General features: G+C 29.4%; 1 protein-coding gene across 1 annotated transcript in view; it reads left to right on the plus strand.

The window, feature by feature from the left end:
* rg (A kinase anchor protein rugose) overlaps window positions 1-17,227 on the plus strand; it is a 1,091,579-nt gene that overhangs the window by 1,046,393 nt on the left and 27,959 nt on the right. Inside the window, exons 45-50 of the mRNA XM_075379107.1 lie at window positions 672-812; window positions 10,485-10,604; window positions 11,368-11,520; window positions 12,305-12,562; window positions 12,723-12,900; window positions 15,939-16,019. Coding sequence (XP_075235222.1) covers window positions 672-812; window positions 10,485-10,604; window positions 11,368-11,520; window positions 12,305-12,562; window positions 12,723-12,900; window positions 15,939-16,019 — 931 coding nt within the window. The remainder of the gene's footprint in view (window positions 1-671; window positions 813-10,484; window positions 10,605-11,367; window positions 11,521-12,304; window positions 12,563-12,722; window positions 12,901-15,938; window positions 16,020-17,227) is intronic.

Below are 17,227 nucleotides of genomic sequence, written 5' to 3' on the forward strand. Positions count from 1 at the left end.
TTTTGTCTTTAGTAACAACTTTAAATTCAAACAATTTTTGTAAGCAATTTGTAACTTTTAGTTAATCGTTTTTATATATGCTGCTATTTTTAGACTGAAGACAGTAACTAATGTTGGAGCTTTTATAGACTACATCTAGAGCATTATAATTAATTTACTCTTAACTTCGGTCGCAGCTGATTGACCTCGTTTACTCAATATTTATTATTGAACAATTTATTACTTTATTATTACATGATTTAGTGTGTTTAAAGTTTAATGACGGTTGTTTAGATGCCCAATTTATTTAATTACTTATTTTAGTTGTTAGTTCTTCGGTTCGGTTCTAGAAATCTTATGCTAAAATATAATTTTAAATTTGAACAAGATTTGCTTTGACTGAACTTTATGAAGTCAAGACGCATATTACATGAGGTAAAATGTATGCGCCTAAACTAAACTGTTACACAGTCTCTGGATTTTTTAAATTGATATTAAAAAGTTTACGCGTAATAATTAATTGTTTTTATGCAGACGCGTATAAAAGGTAAATGTCAGAATACCTGCTTTCTATTTTGTAGTCTTACTGGTTAATTAATTTGAAGCGGATTCTATTATTATTTTAATGTTACGTTTTATCAAGTTTTAAGTTATTAAAGTATTGAACTTCACAGATAATTTTCTTTTCATAGCCTATTGGAGCTCTGAATCCCAGTAGAAGAGCTTATTTTGAAGAAAGGTACAATACATGGGACCATGCAGAGACACCTCCATTTCATTATGGTACACATTATTCGACGGCCGCATTTGTACTGAATTGGCTTATAAGAGTGGTAGGTTTTAAGTTATATAATTCTTCTTTTGAGTTATTCATTTTAATGATTTAAACGTATAATAGATATACTTGTATATCGCATATGTGCAACTACTTCAATATTTTTCTAGTTAATAGTAACGAAACAATTATTGAATGCAGTTTATATTTATGAATGTTTAACAGACATTATAATTTATAAATATTAAAAAAAAAAATTAATGACTTAATTATATGAAAATTGGGCTCCCATAAGATTATTTTTAGTGACATTGTGTACTCTAAATTGATCAATCACCAATGAAGTATGACTTAACTTGAGATAATTTTAATTAAATTTTTTTAAGCGGTCAAATAATAAAAATTTAATTTATGTTTTTTGTATCGATTTAATTTGAACATGACAAATTAATTTTACAATTTTACACTGTAGTTATTGCTTTGGCAAATTCATTCCAGTTTAGATTTTTGTGTTACTATTAAAGCTATAAACAAAAATACACAAGATTGTACAGAAAACTCATTAAAAAAATAACCGAGAAATGTATAAATTATACAAATCAGACAATTTCTCAGTCTCTGAAACAAAAAGGCCTAATTTTGTTGATCCCAGTTAGAATTGGCATTTTTCATACGCTTCAGAAATCAATTACATATTTCCATGCGTTAAAATTTTAGTTCATAAAGGCAATAACTGCACTAAATTCTACATAAAAATCACTTGCTATATACATTCATTACATTCTACATTAAAGTCAGAATGAAGACATATTTACCTATAAATAAAAAGATATATTCAAACAGTTTCAATCTTTGCACATTTCTTCATAAAAAAATAATGGAGGTATAAAGATATATGACCATAAAATGTGTATTTTATTAATAGTGCTCCAAACGCTTGATCAGATTAAAAAAAAAATATTTATATATATTAACTTAATTTCAAGATGAGCATTGTTAACAGCAGCTACTACTGATGAAGGAGCTGTATAATTAGCTTTGAAGAGATTTGGAAGTGGATAGTTTCCATAAAATTTTAAAGTGATTGTTTAGCTATTTTAAAAAGTTTTATATTTTACAATGTTAATCGACATAACATATTCTTATCATAATAACCGACTAAAAGTTGTAAGTATATATTGATTACAGCAGTAACTTGTGACTGTATGCTGACAGGAGCACAGTTACCTTTTCTACCTCTTTTAAATATGGTAATGTAGTTGAAAGGTAATTTAGTTGTTATTGTTGAATAAGAAGAGAAAGTCAAAAATTACTTGCACTTGATGTTTTTAAATTTATTTTCACAAATGTAGGAGTTGAACGACCACATAATTTTTCCACATATTCTCCTTCCTTTTTGATGCGCTTGATCCAACAACCCACAACCCACAAACTTGTGTATACTTTCAATGAAGAAGGTTTTTTTTTAGTAATTTGCATGACCATTTATGTACTGCTTCACGCACTTCTTTGTCCATAGAAAGTCGACAACCTCTTAGATTATTTTTGAGTGGTCCAAAAAGATTACAGTGTGGAGTGAGATCTGGGCCATAAGCAGGATGTTCTAGCACCTCAAAACCCATATGGGTAACGTTTTAAACAGTCTTGCTGGTCATGTACGGGCTTGCATTGACATGCAATAACAATACTTTCTTCAGTAACAGGTCTTAGGATTTGGTATGAATTACTTGCCGGTTAGCTAGTACCATTTCTCGAGGTTGCAGAATTTCCCTTTTCCTGTATCACGCTTGTCAGTCAATTTTACGCTTTACAATTAAAATACGTTTTACTCATGCACACTTTATATAGTACACTGTCCGCCCGTGTATTGTAAGCTTCCAATGAATTTCAGCCCTGGCACATTTCTGACCAGAGAGATTTGATTACTGCTCTTTATTTCTACTTTATGCATGTTGTTAGCATAGCAGGGATGGTTACACTGAAATAAAAAAATAAAAATGGTGCTATCAAGGTCAAACTTTCATGAAATTATCACAGAAGTATCAATTCTAAGCATGCATTTTCATAAGGCAGTGTGACAGATGTAAAGATGTGTTATGATGAATGTGCAGATAATTTTTAACTCTTCGACCTACATAGTATTTAAAATCTTTTAAATACATGAATGAATTTACATAATTATAATTATTTAAATAGTTTGACCCTAACATTGGTGTATATTCAGTGTCCGTTTGTAGTTGTAAGATAGTGCTGTATTTAAAAGATTAAAGGAGGCTAAATTTTAATAAAGTGGCACTTAAACCATATATTATTTAAACGTGTATTTTTTCTTTTTCTTTTTTTTTTAGTTATAAGTTATGTATTGAAATTAGAGCCAACAACCCATCATGCGGTAGTTTATTAGGAACTAATTTAAGCATGTCGGGATTAATGTTAAAGAGACAAAACTATGCCAGGATTACTGTGACGGCGGCAATGGGCTAGGCGACAGTATAGCCGACAGTATAGTAGTGTTAGGCAAATAGTTAGAACTAAAGCGGCTGCTGGCGTTTTATGTCGCTAATAAAAAATGTTCTTTTAACTACCCAAATGTTTTTCTTACAGCTTAATTGAGTGTCGGAACAGACATTTGTTACACTAGTGTTACATGTTTTATGTGTTACAAGTGTAGTTCATTTTTTCTTGATCTTCCTTTCTCCTTGCTTCTCTGTTTAAAGTTTTTTTTAAATTTTTAATATATGTTATGTTGTTTTAGTTAAATATAACATTACGTAATGTAGTACTGTGTTTAAATTGAGCATAGTTTTGATGGTTGTTGCACGAGATAGAATATGCGAGCGAGAGAGAAATGTAAAATGTATTAAAATAGAGGGATGTTGGAATGGGGGAGAGAAGAATGTGTTGTTTTTAACTAAGTGAAGACATTGATGTGCTTCTATTCTGTTATTGTAGTGTACAAGTAAATTTAAACAAAAATTAATAGTAATAATTAACGCAGTGGAATGTTAATTATTCATATTCTAATTATTTGAGTTTCTAATTGATTCCATCATTTTTCTTGTTAAATGTCTTTTCAACCAGTATTATATTTATGATACCTACATTCAAAATAATTTGTAAATAATTCTAAAAATTGAAATTACGAGCATTTATTTTTATTTTTTTTAATTTAAAAATAATATCAATATGAATTATAGTTAAACAGATTTTTTGGATCTCATGCATGTTTCTGTAGAACCCTGTTCTACTCTTTCCAGAGTAACATTAACAATAAAAGTTTATTATCCTTAATTGATATAGTTTCCCTTTGTTGATTGTAATTATTGGGGCCACATTGTTATTACAATAGAATTACTAAATATGAAATATTACTGAAATCTTATTAATCTTTTTGTACAATTATTACTTGACAAGTTAAAACTGATCTGAGCTGGCTCAAACTGCAGTTATTTGAGTGTCATCAATTAATGCTGCTATTTCTAGCACTACTTTTGGTTTTTATATTACTCTTCTGTCATCTATTGTTGTCATTTGTAAACTGTTCATGCTTCTGTAGTTTTATTCCCTGGTATTGCATGACTTAGTCGATTGAGCAGAGTGTTATTATAGTGGAAGTTTACGTATGTTCTTTAACCTTTCAAAAAACACCTTTCCTTTCTACATTAAGGGAAAAATTTCCAAATGCCAGTATCCTAAAAAATAGTAACATACATGTTTTGGTTGAAAAACAGCATAAAACGGATTACTTTCAATAAAACGAAATAGATGACCTACAGTTATGACTTACGAGGCCATAGCTGATATTTAAAGAATTTTGGCCGCTCTGAAAAAATCTATATGTAAGTTATCAAAACAGAGCAGTATAAAATACACATCTTGCTGTAAGTTCCAGCTTGATCTAAACTTAAAACCTTATTGTGTTACAACTGTGCAACATCTTAAGAGATCAGACAAACGAAAATGTATTAATTATTGTGACCGGCTTCACAAAAACATTGTTGATGGACAGATGACATGTGTTGTTTGCACAACACCTGGTATCGGATGACTGAAAATCCTCACTGGATATTTGAGTATCTATTTCAGAATGAGAATATATTTTTTACGGTTCAGTATTTTTTGGCTGTACTGTCAATACAGAAATGTTTCGTACAATTTTTGAAGAATTCTATGCTCAGTTAACTAATGTGAAGAAGAGTACTACTGCTTCTTCCATCGACATGTTGTAACATATTACCCATCAAATGGTTTACCAGCAAGCGTTCATGTGGCTTTTACTTTAGAAAAATCTGTCAGCAGAGGACAGTGTTCTCTCTCTGTGTTTCCCAGATCTGATTGACATCAAACAACATTATGTGACAGATTTAACCCAATATGATCACTCGAGCTAAAAAGTCAATCGCTATGCAGGGTTCTTGCTTCAAATATCTTTTGTGTGGTAAGTATGTAAACTTTTGCTAATGAAAACGAAGAATTTAATTTAATTTATGTTTTCGTTTTTTCATTTCATTCATAAAATGTTATATGTTGCAACTGTTAAGTCTGTCACGTTTCAATTTCAAGTTGCTTACCCGTCATTATTTGTGCAATTTCATTATTTTTACCAAATTATAATCCTGTTCCGTTTTATACTATTTTATTATGAAGCAAGTGTCATTTGTTTTTCTTTTGTATAAATTCAGGTTTTTATGCCTTGATTTTTATATGTGCAGTTTCTTTAAATTTTTTTTTTTTTTTTTTTTTAATGCACTGATGATGATAACATTTTGTTTTTAAAACCCCTGACTATTGTATAAATAATTACTGAAATAATATAAGTTTCAATGTAGCAGAAGGTACAGTAGTAAGTACACAGTTATGAAACGTGCAAATAAAAATTAAATATAGTTTTATTAATTAAAGTAAGTGTTGGATAAAGTTAACAAAAAAAACACAGCTCGTATTTGCCAAAAGAAATTGGACTTTAATGAGAAAGAACAAATGAACTTATGTTAAAAATCGTAACCTTAAAACTAAAAAGAAAATTATGAAAATAACATAATTTGATGATACATGAGAATATCAACTGAAATCAGCATCTGAACAATGACATTAAATGAAGAAAGAAAAAATACATGAATATACACTTTTAAATACAGATTTTGACAATATACATTAAAACTAGAGAACATGAAACACCTTAATTTTAATTGTAAATTTAGAAAAACATATCAATAGAAAAATGTAACTGGCAACAGTTGTACTACTGACATATACTATAATGTGACAAATAGCAATGAACGGATGTCATTAACTTAGATAAACGAATTACAATAAATCTTAATTAGCATTGGCCTTTTCTGAATTAAGAACATCAACAAACTTAACGTTAAATAATTAATACATGTAATTCTAGTTTAGTGTAGAAAAAAGGCCACAATGATATTCTAGTACAAAAAGAGTTAATAACAATAATCAAATTGTGATAAGTAAACATAAAAACAAAGAGTTAATTACAATATAATCGCATTGAAATTAATTGTAGAGTTAATAATCATAACTACAGAATTGAAATTAATAAAGCACATGAAATAGGTTGCAGCTGAACAATGGCAACCTTATGTAAGTAACCTGTACTTAAGTGAAATTGAAACTTGAAAGGCATAGGTATGATGAACTGAATGTTCCACAAATTTTAATGATAACATAACGGTTTAACGTAATAAGTAATGAAAAACTGAACTTGCCTGTAGCACACAAATATTTGTAAGAGAGGAACTCATGAATGAAGGTAAAACGAATACATACAGTAAATTCCTGGGCGTAGTCCGCCGTGGTGTATCAGGAATACAGTGGTGAGAATATGGCTTCGAGGTTGAGCAAGACTGAGCATCTGAAATGTGTAGCAATGAGTTTGAAGAAGTTCTGCTTCGCTGAAATTGTAATAAGAAGCTGGAAAAAATTCGGCGTCGACAGAATTGACAGCTTGTAATGATTGAAGCACTTTCCACAGAGAAGTAATGTAGAATTTGAAGAATAACTTAACGAAGAAACGAGGCTGGACGAACATAGAAAACTGTGAAATCACGAAAAACTGACGAGTAGAATTAGAAAATATTTTAACTAAGGAATACCGCAACGTTTATAAGTGCGAAGACGACGAAAGTATTAACATTAAGCGAAAGAAAGAAAACATCGAAGCCTGGCCCTCCAAGAGGACCAGGATCCGCAGAATGTGAAAGTCCGAACTAGAATGAATAAAAGCTGGCGTGGTGAGAAGTAGGGAAAGCGAACAAAGCAATGGACAGAAGAGTGTGTGTGTGTGTGTGTTGACAACAAGAGTAGTGTCTTAGTGTTAGTATGAGAACGATTAGAGAAACGGTCTGGAATTTGGGAACGAAGACATAACAAAAAATAATTTAAGCGAGCAGTCCACTAAAAAATTATGTAAGACTGATAAAAATAATTTCTGAATACGCAAGTTGAAGAAATGACATCAGGGCAGACAAATAGAAATAGACTTCTAGGAACTATGACAACATTGAAATTGGTTGAGAATAAAAAAACACTAAGCCTAATATATGCATTAAGATTAAACAGCAATGAAATAATGCGTGATAGAAATAAGCTAACACCAATACGATGATGCAATAGTCAGACAAGCTGGAGCCTGAGAGAAATTGATATCGAAAATAAATCCAAATAACCTATTTAAAAATACACGTAGATAAGCCTTACAAAAAAGCAAAATAAATTACCAAGCCTGTAAACTACAAGACTCGACCATAACCTTGAATTCATTGGAATAAAACGACTTTACGCCAACGGCATAAACAGTAAGTAAGCTTATTTTATTAAGTAACAATAAAGATCACTTAACAAAAAAAAATGAAAAAGTAAATGCAATGCAACATACATTGGACAAACGTAAAGAAAATAAAAATAAAAATATAACAAACACTCGAGATCTTTTAAAAATCAAAGGCAAGATTCTAATTATGCAACTCATTTAACAAAAGGAAGGACATACCTTGATGAGAATGGAAGAATCAATGAATTTATTTCATAAATGTGTTAAAGGAAGAAGAATGAACATTTTAGAAAATCTAGAAATCTTTAAATTAAAAAGTACCAATAAAATGATTATAAATGGACAGATCAACAATCAAGCGAATTTCCTGTTCTAGAACCTCAATTTATTGAAAACAGGAAATAAATAAATAAAATTGAAAGATAAGTATATCCTTTAATAACAATTAAACAAGAAGAATATCAGATAAAGCATGACATCAAATTTAGAGAGGGGTGTTGACTAAACCCTATATAAAGTTTAACAGAAATTTAAACATACTAGTACATAAGTTTTGATAATGGAGTGGTTCCGAAATGTATCAATATATAATATAAGAATGAAGCTAAGAAATTAAACATTACTAAACATAGAAACTATAATGCTCTTAGCAGAAAAGGGAATAGTAATTATTATTTTAATAACAACAATTAAAAACAATCTTTAGAATATTCAAATGGATTGCTTTTGGATTCACAGTCTCTGTTTGGTACAAAGTTATTTGTTTTCTTTATTTTTTTATTTTTTCAAGCTGAATAAGTTGCGCAACTAATACTTTTTTCAGAATCAGTAACATCAATCACCTAGTCAGTCTTCTGCAATCTTGCATTACAGATGGACACAGTCTGATGATATTGTATTCTGTAAACAGTTAACCTAGCTTGCAGAGGTGAATCAAATTGTTCATGTCATTTCTCTTGAACCTTTTCAGAATTCTCTGTCTTCCAGTACTCTTTTTCAAAATTCAGTTTCTTTGGTCTTTGATTAAATTAGCAGCCATAATGGTTCGGCAAAATTGCTGAACTGACTGCAACAAATAATAATAAGAAATGAGAATATTATTTGACATAATCGAACAGCTGATTTATATTAGGTGACAAAATTACATAAAGTAATGTAGAAAAATAAGGAATCAACTGAATACCTACTTTTGTTTAGCTTAACTGCATATTTTACTGAATTATTTTGTTCAAGCTTTTAAGTTGAGCATAAAAAAGATGTAAAATTATTTTTTTGAATTCAAAGAACGTTAAGGCTTGTTTAAATGTACTCTTAATAAGATTATTAAAACCGAATAAGCTTTAATTTTTTAACTGTCAGGTAAAAAAAATAAAATATGACAGCTCAGATTAATTGTCTTTTTCATTATCCAAACTATTAAAAACATTTTCCGTGTTAGGAGAAAATATTTTCTTAATCATTTAATGAACTGTTCTTAATCAAAATGAACTGTTATAACTAATTTTATTTTTTTGTGATTGTTTCTATATCGGTTGAAAATTAATCTAATTAATTGTATGTTTATCTATGATTGTACATTGTGTGTACTTAAAAATGTGTCATAATTTATTTGACCGCTGATAAAATTTAATTTTGTTTAGATGTAAACTGGATGTGCTTCTGTCTATCTGTTCAAAATATCTACTGCAATATACGTGTTAATTTTTCCTGTTTTTCTATTAATTATCTCCACCATTAAAACTGTGTTTATATGAGTTATATTGCTTAAAAATGAAATATTTTATTTATATTTCATTATTAGATTTTTTATCATGAAAATTTTGATTGAGACCCTTATTACTATTATAGTATAAAATTGTTTAGGAAAACCACATTAGAAATGCCTTTCACGTAATAATTGTATATGTGAACTCTTAAAAATAATAATGTTTGAAATTCTCTGAATGAGAACTTCATTTCAAATGCAATTCAATCGACCAAAACAATTATTTACATGAGGTTGGTCCATATAAACTGTTGGTGCATCCTAAAGTTACTGGAAGTCTTGGTGAAGTCAGAAATTATGAGTTATAGTTCACAAAACGATATATAATGTTGTGAAGCTACTGTTTCAGCAACAGGTTTTCATTGGAATAATCTGGCAAACAAAAACAGTGTTTATTAATAGTTCCAGATCATAATGGTGATACTGTAATATCTGTTACTACGATCCTATAGCCCCAGTAACTGCAGCAATGTGATAGGTGGCAGATTTATAGTGATATACTTAATCGTAGCTGATAATAAATTTTATAATTAATAATGCTGAAAATTTTGTTTAACATCACACAAACGCTCAGTACGAACGTAAAAGTGGTAGAGAAAATCCCATGTTCACAGCCAGTGAATGATCCAATATTTATTGCTAATCGCTTTGTTGAGAAAGCTTACATTTCACAAACTTTCATCGAGTGCGAGATGCATTCTGATTGTATATTCTTTGCAAAATGTCAACTGAACAAATAAGTTGTGCAAGATGAAGGATACTACATCGATATGGAAATTATCAGCAAAAATAACTGTTGCTGTAAAGAAGTATGTAATTAGTTGTGCTTGGGGTGCACTAAGTCAATAATGGATTTCTCATGTCACCTGAGTGAGTAGAGTGGTGCTCCAAAATACCACTTAGATAGTTACCTGACATTAACTGTTTTTCCCATTCTCCATGAGTACGCAGAGTGGGGAGATTATAGTATTGTTTACCATCATGGCTGTAGCTCATTTAACGATGATTCTTTTTTGTGCTTTACGATCTGGAATATTAATAGGTTATTTATTTATAAAATTTACTGTCAAAAAATTATGAATTTCTTTAAAGCGGTCATTGTATACATCTCCCTATCATTGTTCTGATATTTTATTTTTCATATTAGTAATTCTTTTTAAAATAATGTTTTGCAGGAACCTTTTACCACAATGTTTTTAGCATTGCAAGGTGGTAAATTCGATCATCCAAATAGATTATTTTCCTCAGTTGCTCTGTCATGGAAAAATTGTCAAAGAGATACATCTGATGTTAAGGTGTGTATGAAATTTATTCATTTAAAATAATTAATCAAATGGTTGTTTAATAAGATTTTTTGATTTTAATTTTATTAACTTGCAATTTTTTGTAGTTTTTTTATTTAAATAGGGGTTGTAAAGGTGAAAAGCAATGAAATATCTTGCATACATTGAATTAAACACTGACTGAACTCTATTCTATGGGGGGAGGTATGTTAGACCATAAGAAATGATTACAAGGTACCATTCATTAAGTCAGATACAAAACTTACTACACTATATTAACTGTAGTTAATAAACTAGTTTTAATAAATATATTAACATAATTATTAAATTGCAACGACATAACTTTTTTAACAGGTCATGCTGTAGAAATTTGAGGATTTTCATTTTGTGATTGAAAGTTTTTTATTATTATTGTTAGCATTTCTTTATGAAGGACATACTTTTTGTTTTGTATATCATTTAGTAAACAAATAAAAAAAATAAAAAAAACTTTTCATGTTTCATGTTTTTTTTATCAAAATTAGAAATATAAGAAAGGCTTATAATTTCCTAGAAATTGATAGCTTAGAGTGAATGAAATATACGAGAAATGATGTTAAATATGAAAATTCCTAACATTAAAAGGATAAAGCTGTTTTTCTACAGGTACTAAATCGGCTGAGAGGAAAATGTCTAATAGACATTTTTGACTCAGAGTCTGTGTCTAATAGTAATGTATATTGAAATAATTTAATTAAGTAACATTTGGTAAGCTTAAATGATTTTTTCTTTTCAGGAATTAATACCAGAGTTTTTCTTTTTACCTGAGTTTCTCGTTAATATGAACAGATATCGTTTAGGCCAGCAAGAAGATGGTACATCAGTTGGCCATGTTGAATTACCACCATGGGCATCATCTCCTGAAGAATTTATTAGAATTAATCGAATGGTATTGATATATTTTATTTTACACTTTTTTATTCCGTACGAGTATATTTTTTATATATAAATTTAAAAAAATTGTTGTAATTGATGCAAATAATATTTGTGAAAAGAGAGTCATTATGTATTTTAAAAATGTTTAATTACTTTCACATAATTCCTTTTTCTTAGGTAGTTAGGTAGTTTGTTTTATGTATAATTTATTCTAATACTTACTTAGCTATTTCCTATAACTATGTCAATGTAGTTTCTTTTTATATATCATAAAAAACAGACAGAGATGCTGCCATTAAGTGAAAGACAAAACTCCCATAATCCTTATTTGATATGCCAAAATTACATCAGGATATAATAAAATGTTTTTAAATGCGGTAAGACAATTTCTTATGCAGAATTTAAGAATTTCTCATACACATCGTATCATTTATTATGTAACACTAACAGGAAAATAAATCACAGCTACCAAAATCCAACTAACAATTCAGAAATGTGATAATCAAAAAGTTCTTTGTTAGTAGAATGTAGGAAAATTATGTAGTGATCTTGCTTCGTCACCTGTTTATTTACATTTTAATTATATATAATTATTTATTTATTTTTTTTGTGACGTAAGTATTGTAAAATCTATTGATATTTAATTTAAAAAAGTTGGAACTTTATTATTAATTAAAGGACTTGAGGTGTATGTGTGAATTCTTTTAGAATCCATATTCTCGTAGGTTACACCATTATAGCTTAAAGTAAAACATTCTATTTGTTGTATGGCTTTCCAATAAATTATTTTGTTTTAGGCATTGGAATCTGAATTTGTTTCTTGTCAACTTCACCAATGGATAGATCTTATTTTCGGTTATAAACAAAGAGGTCCTGAAGCCGTGCGTGCATCTAATGTTTTCTATTATTTAACGTACGAGGGTAGCGTTGATATGGATGCGATTATTGATTCGGTTATGCGTGAAGCGATTGAAGATCAAATAAGGAATTTTGGACAAACACCATCACAACTTTTAATGGAACCTCATCCGCCTCGTAGTTCTGCGATGCACTTGGTATGTGTTAAAGTGTTTTGTATTTTTAGTAATAATGTTCTTAAAATTGGGTTCATTAACAGAACTGAAAGACAAAATGATAAATTATGCACTTTATTTATTCATACAGATTTAATTTTTATTCTTAATTATTAATAATGGTGCCATTTTTATTTTACAGAGCCCAATGATGTTTTCAAGCGTACCGGAAGATGTTTGCATGACGATGAAATTTCCATCTAATTCGCCGATATGTCATATATCAGCTAACACATACCCGCAACTGCCAATGCCTTCTGTTGTTACTGTAACTACTAATCAACAGTTTGCTATTAATAGATGGAACACAAACTATGCTGGTCAGTTATTACTTTATTATCATTTTTATAAATTACAATATCATTTTTATTGTTTATTTTTATTTATTTGGTCATCATTTTTTCTATTTTTAAAATTCTTGATTCATAATTTTATTTTGCACCTAAAATAAAATTTTATTGTAAGTGAAGTATGTAATTATGTTTCCTATTAAGGATAGGCATTTTAATGATAATATGATAACCTGTTCTGTTATTTACCTATTAAAAGAAAAGATTCTTTCATGTACTATGGTCATTCAAAGGATTTTCAGCCTGGTACAGAGTGGCACGTGTATGACCGAATGACTATGATATTTACAATGTATGATACTTTAGATGGCATTCTCCCAAGTTTCAGATGCATATGTATAGTTTCTCGTTTGTGACGATCCGGTACAGCAAACAACTGTTGATATTTAAAAAAAAAAGGGGATAATTTTGAAGTTCCAGCTGTTGTAAAGTACTTGGTTTACAGGTTTAACCCCGACAGACACATAAAAAGAGTAAGATTCCACTGTAACATTGCAAATAGAGATGACATTGTAAACATCTTGAAAGATCTTGTCCACTGCATTTTACAGAATATTTTACATATAAAAACGCTTTCTGCTCAATAGGTGCTTGTTGGTTAACAGTCGACTGAAAATGCATTTGACTACACGTTTTTCAAGGGTGTTCAAATTTATTTAAATGTGATTCTTTTCAATTTTATTACCGTAGATAAAATAAGGATTTACAGTTTTTTGGGATTCACATGGTGTGGTGCCCATAGTATTCCTGGGAAAAGGCCGAACTATCGTCAGGTAGTATTATGCTTTGCTAATGGATCAATTAAAGGGTGGTATTTAACTAAACATCCATATCTGCCCAAAAAGAAAATGTTTTAACACCATGATAATGCACCTGCACACACGTCTCAGGTTGTTACTACAAAACTATGACCTACACTTCCGACTGCTTCCATGAGTTCTGTATTTGGCTTCTGTATTTTGGCGATTGACTTCCGCTTCCTAAACCTGAAGAATCCTTTCTGAACAAAGATTCATTTCAAACGATGAGGTCAAAGCTGCAACATTCTGAAAGGTTGGACAAGTCGAATCATACTGAGGGTATAAAGAGTTATAGTCATTAATTTAAATGCATTGAATACTAAGATGACTACATTGAAAAATAAAAAAAAATTTCTGAAAAGTCTTGTGGTTTTTTTGCCAGGCCAAGAACTTTCTGAAGAGTTCTTGTAAATGAGTTTTTGTACAATATAAAAACGGTTGTTGCAAATAACAACTTCTTAAAAAAAAATTATATTAATGTTATCATTATAAATAAATTATTCTAAGAAAAAAAGAAAAAAAAGTTGACAACTGCTAGTGTGATGTGTTAAAATAAAAGGCCCTGTCTCTAAAGAATGCAACTATTTTTTTGTTAGTACTAAATCATAAAACAAAAACATTCCTAAATAAGTTTTAGAAACCCTTCTACTACTGCAAAATGAAATAAACCCAGTTACTGATGTGATGTAAAGAAAATTTTCCATTTCTTGAAAATGGAAAATTTAATGAAATAAAAATTAAACTAAAAATATTTTTTCTAAATTTTTATTTTTGACACAACAAACTCAAAATCTTTAATCTTCAGTAATGTTTTGAAACTTATAGAATCTGATTTTATAAGAAATGAAAAATGTCTATTTAAAATTGTAAACCATTCATCAAACTGAACAAATATATAAATAATCAGTACTTAATGGAATGAATAAAGTAAAAAGTGAATAAATGCACATGCAGGTGTATCACAAAGTTCCCTAGAACTTTAATAACCTATTCTATTCATGGAAAGGGTTCATATTAACATATTTCCTAAACTGCTTTATTTGTGAGTTACAGCTAGTGATAGATTCCGCTCAGATTTCAGCTACCCAAGTGAAATGAGTCATATTGATATTTTTAGAATATTAATTAAGGGGCAGAATTAGTGATATCTTATGGTTTTTGATTTGAAAAATTGAGTGAAATGTGTCCCAGAACTGTATCTGCAGTATTTTTTGAGAAATCTGGGGTAAAAACAAATAAATAGGGGTAAAAGTATGATAAAAATGTAATAATGTTCAAAAGTGAACCCAGCATTTTAAACACATTTCTTGGCACATTTCTGTACTGCTTTTATTGATCTTTTTAATTCTTCAGGGCTGCTCTTAAGTTGCTCAGCTGCATCCATGATGCGGGCAGTTAATTCTAAATGAGAATGTACATTTGTTTTGTATATAATATCTTTAATCAATCCAGCAAATGAAGCATTTTAGGACATATGTTTATATGAATCTTGTCGATTATTTTCACAAGTAGAAGGTTACGAAAGTCCCAGGAGAACTTCATGAGTGACAGGTGTGTGTGTGTGTGTGTGTGTGTGTGTATGTATGTGTGTGTATATATATACTAACTTGAATGATTTAGTGAGATTTGTAGTAGTACCTATGTATTTTTAATAAATGAAATATATAAAGTAAGAATTTAAAAACAGTGCTTTATTCACTGAATTTAAAATATGAGAGCATCTACATTGCGAACTAAACATTTTCTGTTAAACGTTTATGAATATTGTTGTTAATATACTTATACAAAAGTTACCTTTGATCAATTATGGATAATCAATATAGATCAGATTAAAATACAGACATATCCTATTCTAAGTAACTTAATAAACAGAACCCTGGTGGTCATTAATTATTTGTGTAAAAGGAGTTCTACAAACTGATTGGCTGTTATATTTTTTATTACTTAAATATATATTGAATGTTTCTGTGAAATAATAAACTAAACTAAAATAATAAACTTGTGTAAAAGGAGTTCTACAAACTGATTGGCTGTTATATTTTTTATTACTTAAATATATATTGAATGTTTCTGTGAAATAATAAACTAGTTCAGTGTACACTAATTGTTTGATTAGTTTTATATTACTGGTGTGCAAATTGATGGTTCATAAGGACATATAATATATTTCTAAAAAAACTTTACTTTAATAATTTTTTTTTTTTTCAGCATCAGTGCAGTCTCCAAGTTACGCTGAAACCCCACCAAATCAGGCTACCAATCAACCCCTTACTATGGATCCTGTTTTATGTAAGTGTGAATGCAATTAAACGTAAAGAACATAGTATGTGTTATATATCCTTTTAGCTTATTTAATATTGACTTTTATTTAGTATGGTAAAATTTCTAATAAACTGAATGAGAGGAGTGAAGAATGAGAAAGGTGATAATAAAAAACGTAAAATTTTTAGGATTAGAAGCAATAAAAATAAATTACTAGTCTAGTCAGAAGTTTTTTAAATATTTAGAAAATGACAAACTATAGCATAGAAGGCTGATGTTTCTAGATTACAGAGTATTTTACTGACAGCTGGAAAATATTTTTCAAAGCATGAAAGGATTGATTGGGAGCATCAGATATTTAAAAGTATAGAAGACATATGGAAGAACATAAGTAGAAAAGTATAGTAAAGGAGGATGGAAATACATAAGATTAATTAAAGAATTATATGTGAATAAACAGCAGCAAATGTAAGTAAGAATCTTAATGATCAGGTGGGTCTAGGTCAAGGTGTTAGGTAAAGATGCTGCTTCCCATCCATCAACACTGTTCAACATTTATACTAAAGATATGATGAAGAATATAGAAGAAAGAGCAGTAGAAAAAGGAAGTAGATAAAGATGTCAAGATTCAAAGATTGTTAACAACCCTCGAGGAAGGAATGAAATAGTGCAGAATGAAAATAAATATAGCAAAAACTAAACTGATGGAAATAATAAACAAAAACAATGTAGTGGTAAGGAAGAATAGAAAAATTAAAAAAAAATTACAGGTCTTTTGGGGACTATGGTGACAAGAAGAGTGAAGAGAACAATAAAAATAAAAGGAAGGGTAGCAGTTGCAAAGAAAGCCTTCAGTAAGGATAGGAAATTACTGCTTGGTAAAAGTCTGAACGTGAGTTAGAATGAGTTAACACAAGTTACCTCCTTGTCTGGACAAGGAGGTTAGCAAATGCTGTGTATGAATTGTCTTATTGTATGGAACTGAAGCATGGATGATAAAGGGACTGAATTAGGACTTTGAAGATGTGGATATGGAGAAAGTAAGACAGACAGATAAAGTGAGGAAAGCAGAAGTAATGAACAGGATTAACAAAGAAAGAGCATTTATACAAGGAGTCACAAAATAAAAATTAAACCGATTAGGATGTTTAGTTGGTGGTTAGAGGAATCTTTTACAACTTTACTGGAAAGGTCAATAGAAAAAAAGGAAGCAAGTACATCCTTGTACTTTTCCT

Source organism: Lycorma delicatula, chromosome 11 (genome assembly GCF_047948215.1).
Source record: "Lycorma delicatula isolate Av1 chromosome 11, ASM4794821v1, whole genome shotgun sequence".
NCBI lineage: Eukaryota > Metazoa > Arthropoda > Insecta > Hemiptera > Fulgoridae > Lycorma > Lycorma delicatula.